This window comes from Otolemur garnettii, unplaced genomic scaffold (genome assembly GCF_000181295.1).
Source record: "Otolemur garnettii isolate 467f Iridium unplaced genomic scaffold, OtoGar3 scaffold00014, whole genome shotgun sequence".
In the NCBI taxonomy this organism is placed as follows: domain Eukaryota; kingdom Metazoa; phylum Chordata; class Mammalia; order Primates; family Galagidae; genus Otolemur; species Otolemur garnettii.
In genome coordinates, this window is record NW_003852409.1 from 30,455,943 (window position 1) to 30,462,924 (window position 6,982).

General features: G+C 51.5%; 1 protein-coding gene across 1 annotated transcript in view; it reads left to right on the forward strand.

Annotated features, from left to right (window-relative positions):
- TTC16 (tetratricopeptide repeat domain 16) overlaps positions 1-6,982 on the forward strand; it is a 15,129-nt gene that overhangs the window by 4,553 nt on the left and 3,594 nt on the right. Inside the window, exons 5-10 of the mRNA XM_003785427.2 lie at positions 925-1,139; positions 1,768-2,012; positions 2,399-2,540; positions 5,303-5,468; positions 6,006-6,148; positions 6,241-6,496. Of these exons, the coding sequence (XP_003785475.2) occupies positions 925-1,139; positions 1,768-2,012; positions 2,399-2,540; positions 5,303-5,468; positions 6,006-6,148; positions 6,241-6,496 (1,167 nt within the window). The remainder of the gene's footprint in view (positions 1-924; positions 1,140-1,767; positions 2,013-2,398; positions 2,541-5,302; positions 5,469-6,005; positions 6,149-6,240; positions 6,497-6,982) is intronic.

The following is a 6,982-nucleotide window of genomic DNA, read 5'->3' on the forward strand; positions in this document are numbered from 1 at the left end:
ATGGAGCTTACAACCCAGGGGAGATGTCCCTGAGCACATGTCTCCCTGTGTTGAAGGACTGGGTTTTAGTGTCCCACGAGTGATTCAATGGCAAGAGACTAGTAATTATTGATAATTATTGTTGGCTGTGTGATTTCGCCACCGCTACCACCTCAGCTTCTGCTGTCCATTGTTTATCTGTGAGGCACGCAGTAACACTTTGAGGTGGGTTCCACCCATTGTCCTCTTTTCACAGAGGAAGAACCAGCTCAGGGTGACTTGCCCCAGGTCAAGCAGCCAGTTCTCAGTGGTGCTGTTCAGAGCCCTGTTCCTAGCTTCTGTCTATTTCCACACACATCTGCTGTCCACACTGTTTTTCCTGTTTACTCCCCAACCAATTGCCCTACAGGAAACAGGGTGCTTGCTAAAACTGTTTGTTGACTGACTGACTGACTGACTGACTTGCACACCCTCTGGAAGGTATTTGCAGGGAATGTTTTCTGCCTAAACCCAGGCCTGAATCTGTTCTTGGTCAGAGCTGTCTTGAGCTTAAAGGTCAGGGATAGGGGGAGGAAGCACAGGAGAGGATAGGGAGAACATGGCAGTTCAGCCCACAGGTCACCACCCCCCCTTCAAATCAGTCTCACAGGAGTCTCACAGAGGGGAGGTGTTGGCAGAAAGCATGGAGATGACCTGGCTCACCTGAGGTCCCACCTAGAAAAGGGCCAGCAGGGATGGGGCCTGGGAGAGGATTTCTCCACAGTGCTCTCTGTCCCAGAAAAGGTGGAACTGGGAGGGGGTTGGGAGTGCACTGAGAAGGGATGGTGTGATGCCGGCCTGCCTGGAGGAAAGCCCCTGAGGCCTGGAGGCCTACCCTCCTCCCTCCCCCTGGGCAGGGCAGGGCCAGTTCAGCCTGTACCTCTGAGACCTCCCTGGCTCCTGCAGCCCAACCTCTGCTACCAGGACCTGCACAGCGCCTTGCTGCTGGAACCCAACCACCTGCAAGCCAAGTTACTGCTCAGGAAGATGGTGGAGCAGGCCCAGCAGGCATGCCAAGATGCAGGGATCCTGGCCGTGCAGGGGAAACTGCAGCATGCACTGCAGCGCATCAATTGTGCCATCCAGAACAACCCCCTGGACCCCAGCCTCTTCCTCTTCCGGTACTGTGTGGGAAGGTGCCTGCCTAAGGTCCCAGTCCCTGCCCTGTCACAGCCTTGCTGTGTGGTCTAAGGAGGGTCCCTGACTTGCTTCTGGCCTCAGTTTCCCCATTTAGCCTCTAATAATCTGTCCCTACTTCCTGCTAGGGTCAAGGCATCATGGAGGTGGTCTCTGTTTCTGCTTCTGGAAGAGGGGCAGGCAACAGCTTCCTGTTATCCTAGGAACCCTAGAACCTCAGGTCTCCCAGCAAGTCATACTGGGAGGATCAGCCCAGCTTGGTGAAGGAGATTTGGGTTTGAATCCAGTCCCTCAAGAACTTACCATGTGATTTGGTGCAAATTACCCTCTGTGAGCCTGAGTTTTCCATCTAAATAGTGTGGGAACATGTCTGTCTTAAGTACAAAAAGGCCTTAACATAGAGGCTGGCACACATCTGGTTCCCAAAAAGAAAGTGAGGGTAGCTATTTTTGAGAAAAATCAAATTACCAGTGACTAGCAGGTTATCAAATAGCCATCCTGAGCCAGCCCAATGAGGTAGGAGGCCCAGAGGGGTCAGTGGCTTGCACAGCCACTGGCCAGCCAGTGGGGGCACATTTGCCCTGACTCTCCCTTCTCTGCCCTCCCCCATAGGGGCACCATGTACCGAAGGAAGGGGGAGTTTGACCGAGCGGTGGAAGACCTCCTGAAGGTGCTGGACATGGTGACCGACAGCCAGGAGGACATGGTGCAGCAGGCACAGCGCCAGTTGCTGCTGGCCTACAACGACTTTGCGGTGCGCTGCTACGTGCAGGGCGCCTATCAGGAGGGCGTGCTCCTGCTGAACAAAGCCCTCAGGGACGAACAGCAGGAGAAAGGCCTTTACATCAACCGAGGCGGTCCGTGGGGTCCAGAGCTGGGGTGGGAGCTGGGGCATAGGTGGGCCCCTGGCCATCCCTAAGGCCTGGACTTGGCACTTGAGGCCCCTGAGGGAGGGAAGGAGGGAGGAAAGAGGAAACATTTAATAGTCTCTGTCCCAGGGGCACACTCTGGGAAATGTTGCCTTACATAAATTGGCTACAGTCTTTAAAATGCACAGAAATAGGCAGCTGAGAAAAGGTGCCCAGATGTTCAGAAAACTAGGGGAGACAGAGACCACGACCGTCTATAGGCGGGCGTTATCCGCCACCAATGTCAGGCCCCGTCCTGGGCTGCAGCCGGCTGAACTGGGGCTCTTGGGCACTGGGAGTCGTCTAAGCACTCAGCCCCCGCCCCCGGACCCTAGATTGCTTCTTCCAGCTGGGCCACCTGACCTTTGCTGAGGCGGACTACAAGCAGGCACTGGCGCTGAGCCCGCAGGACCAGGGCGCCAACATGCGCATGGGGCTGCTGCAGGAGAGGATGGGCGCCTGCGAGCAGAGGCGCAGGTGCGCGAGGGCTTGGGGCCCTACGGGGCTGCCCGGGGGGGCGGAGCTGGCCCAGTAGAAAACCACTTGCAGGGATTCCTGAGTCAAGATGCCGCTCCTCTGGGGCGCGGTGGCTCACGCCTGTTATCCTAGCACTCTGGGAGGCCAAAGCGGGTAGAGCACCTGAGCTCAGGAGTTCCAGACCAGCCTGAGCCAGAGAGAGACCTCCTCTCTAAAAATAGCCCGGCTCTGTGGTCGGCACCTGTAGTGTCAGCTACATGGGAGGCTGAGGCAAGGGAATCACTTCAGCCTAAGGGTTGGAGGTTGCTGTGAGCTATGACGTCATAGCACTTTGCCGAGGGTGATAAAGTGAGACTTTGTCTCAAAAAAAAAACTTTTTTTTTCAGTGTTCAGTAATGATCCAGGATATGAGCTATCAGTCCAATACCTACCTCCCAAGCCCTTCCCTCTAAGTTTAGTAAAGATTCCGCTAGACTTTTTCCTAGATGTATAGTAACAATTATTAATTTACAAAAGTGAGATCATGCTCAATTGTCCTTTGAGTGGCTTTTTTCCTTTCCATGGCATTACATCTAGGACTATCTCATTCTCTTTTATTGTCTGCATGGTACTCCCTTCTGTAGAGGTACAATTGATTTCTTTTTAAGACAGACTCAAGCTGTCACCCTGGATAGAGTGCTGTGGCATCATATCTCACAGAAATCTCCAACTTGGACTCAAGCGATCCTTTTGCCTCAGTTTTTTCTATCTTTAGTAGAGATGGGGTCTCGGTTTGGCTAAGACTGGTCTCCAAACTCCCGAGCTCAAGCAATCTACCTGCCTTGGCCTCCCAGAATGCTAGGATTTACAGGCATGAGCTACTGCACCCAGCCTTACAATTGATTTCTTTTTCTTATTTTTTTTTTGTAGAGACAGAGTCTCACTTTATTGCCTTTAGTAGAGTGCCATGGCATCACACAGCTCACAGCAACCTCCAACTCCTGGGCTTAAGCGATTCTCTTACTTCAGCCTCCCGAGTAGCTGGGACTACAGGCACCCGCCACAATGCCCAGCTATTTTTTGGTTGCTATTCGGCCAGGGCCGGGTTTGAACCCATCACCCTCAGTAGATGGGGCTGGCGCCCTACTCACTGAGCCACAGGTGCCGCCCTACAATTGATTACGTTAGACAATCCTTCAATCCTTTACTGATGGATATTTGGGCTATTTCCAGTTTTTTATTATAAATAATGCTGTCATGAGCATCCAGAAAATATGTTTAATGCATTTATACTGGTAAAGCTGTAGGTTAGATCACTGGAGGTTAAACTGTTGGATTAAAGGATGTGAACATTTAACATTTTAATAAATAATATCAAATAGTTCTCCAAAACTAGTGAACCAATATAAACTTCCCCCAAGAAAAGAGAGCCTTGATTTCCCCCAAATCTCCCCAGCACTGAGTGTTAATACTATTAACAGGCAAACTCTTCTAGTTTAATAGGTGATAAAAAAAAAAAAAAAAAAGGCTGGGCACAGTGGCTTAGGCCTGTAATCCTAGCATTCTGGGAGGACCAGGCAGGCAGATTGCTTGAGCGCATGAGTTTGAGACCAGCCTGAGCAAAAAGTGAGATCCCCGTCTCTAAAACTAGCTGGGTGTTATGGTGGGAGCCTGTGCTACTGGGGAGGCTGAGGCAAGAGAATCACTTGAGCCCAGGAGTTTGAGGTTGCTGTGAGCTGTGATGCCATGGACCTCTACTGAGGGTGACAAAACAGGACTTTAAGGAAAAAATATATTTTTAGGGAGAAGTTTCTAAGTTAAAAAAATTAAATAAAAAATGTTTTTCAGTTATTAGAGTTCTTTATAGAGTAAGAAAATATATTTGCCCTATATATTGCTTCTCTTTGTGGTGTTTTTGTTACTCAATAGCTTGGAGTTTAAACTTCATCAAATTAATATTTCTATTTTTTTTTTTCGAGACAGAGCCTCACTTTGTTGCCCCCAGTAGAATGCTGTGGCATCACAGCTCACGGCAACCTCAAACTCTTGGGCTCAAGCAATTCTCTTGTCTCAGTCTCCCAAGTAGCTGAAACTATAGGTGTCCACTATAAAGCCTGACTACTTTTTTTTTTTTATTTTGCTCACTTTCTCACCCTTGGTAGAGTGCTGTGGCATCATAGCTCACAGCAACTACCAACTCTTGGGCTCAAGTGATTCTCTTGCCTCAGCCTTCTGAGTAGCTGGCACTACAGGTGCCCACCACAAAGCCTGGCTATTTATTTAGAGACATGGTCTCTCTTTGGCTCAGGCTGGTCTTCAGCCTGAGAGCTCAGGCAATCCACCTGCCTTGGCCTCCCCCAGTGCAAAGATTACAGGCATGAGCCATTGTACCCAGCCTTCAAATTAATATTTCATTTTAGCTGCTGAGTTTATGACATTCTCAGAAAGACTTGCTTTACCCCAAGATCATAAAAATATTCACTTATGTTGGAGGTTCACACCAGCACCTGAGTGCTAAGTCCATCAGGGTGTAGCTGGAGGAAAGGGAGGCATGTGCGGGGCGGCACCTGTGGCTCAAAGAGGGCCCCATATGCTGGAGGTGGTGGGTTCAAACCTAACCCCGGCCAAAAAGTGCAAAAAAAAAAAAAAAGAAGGGAGGCATGTGGTAGGGGAGCCGGGTGGGAGAGTTTGGTTTTCCCCAGACTCCTAAGTGGGGCCAGAAGCTTCCCTTTCCCACTTGGTGGCCCAGCTAATGGCAGCCTGGGGCCTACTGTGTCCTGCAGGCAGTTCCAGAAGGCAGAGGACCACTTCTCAGTGGCTATCCAGCACAACCCCCAAAAGGCCCAGTACTACCTATACCGGGCCAAGAATCGGCAGCTCCTGCAGGACATTTTTGGGGCCCGCCAGGATGTTGCCACTGTCCTCCTTCTCAACCCCAAGCAACCCAAGGTGCGTTCCTGCTGGACCAGGAGGGTGGGCTCTGGAATCAGTACCCCTGGCCTCCTGAAGATACTCCCTTTTCCTAAAAGAAATCTAGTCTGATAACAATAATAAAAGCTGCTAATGCCAGAGCATCTACCACATGCTAGGCAGGGTTATAAACCCACGAACTCCTTCCTCTCTGTTTAACCCTCCTCACCATCCTACAAAACAGGTAACATCATCACCTCTCCCCCAGTTTACTGATGAGGAGAGTAAGGCTCAGAGCAGGCAGTTGCCTTGCCCCAGGCCCCACAGCTTAGCTGTCAAGCCCACATCTGTCTGGCTCTAGAACACACAATGAGCTCACCATCAGTGACCCATCTTAGAATCAGCCCTTTCTCACAGTCTCCTGGTAGTTCTGGGTTTGAAAACAATGATAGGGGAAACATTTCCCTCTTCAGCCTGGAGAAGGGCCAAGTGGGACTCTGCAAGGGCAGGGTGGCACCGTACATCTGCCCCCTGCTCTGGGCCACACCTGGCTCTGGTCACCGCCATTCCTGGTAGGTACTCCCGCTGATGACCACCCTCTTCCCGGATATGTCAGTGGAGGAGGTGCTTTGTACCAAGGTGGCCCACCTGGCCAGGGTGCAGCTGCAGCGGATGATGGAGAGCAGTGAGCAGGCCAGCAGCCTGCAAGGCATTGTGGGGTAAGCCCTGGAGCAGGGACTACTGTCCAGTCCTATGGATGGCAGGGTGGGTCAGGGAGACTGACTCAGTGCTCTGGGCCATGGCTTGGCAGCGTGCTCAGGGAGCGGGAATTACAGCGCCAGAAGGTCCGGGACCTGCAGCTTTTGTGGAAGCTGGAAGAGCCTCTGTTTGAGGCCTCCAAAAAATGGAAGGCCACGGCCCAGACCCCGGATGAGGTACAGCCAGAAAGCCCAAAGGGAGAGGCAGAGGCCCCCATGGAGGAAGAGAAAAAGGAAGAGGAAGAGGAAGAGGAAGAGGAGGAGGAAGAGAAAGAGGGAGAGGAAGAGGAAGAGGAAGAGAAAGGAGAGGTGAGTGGAACACTTTAAGGCCTGGGCTCTCAGGGTCTGGGCCAAAGTGTACCCAGCCCAGGCTGAGGCCAACTAGGGGCTTCCAGGCTTGGGCTCTACCACCCCTCAGCTGTGTGATGGGCTGGGAACATCTTGCTGTAAGATGGGGATGGTACTTCTGGGGTATACCTGAGGACATGAACCCTCAGGGGAAGGCTTCACACACTTTACCCATGTTTACCTTCATGAATTCTCCTGGCTGCACTAGTCACTTGTGCCAGAATTTTCTTTCTTTCTTTCTTTCTTTTTTTTAGACAGAGTCTCACTTTGTTGCCCTCAGTATAGTGCCATGGCGTCACAGCTCATAGCAACCTCCAGCTCTTGGGCATAGGCAATTCTCTTGCCTCAGCCTCCTGAGTGGCTGGGACTACAGATGCCCACCACAATGCCTGGCTATATTTTTTGTTGCAGTTTGGCCTGGGGCCAGGTTTGAACCCTCCACCCTCA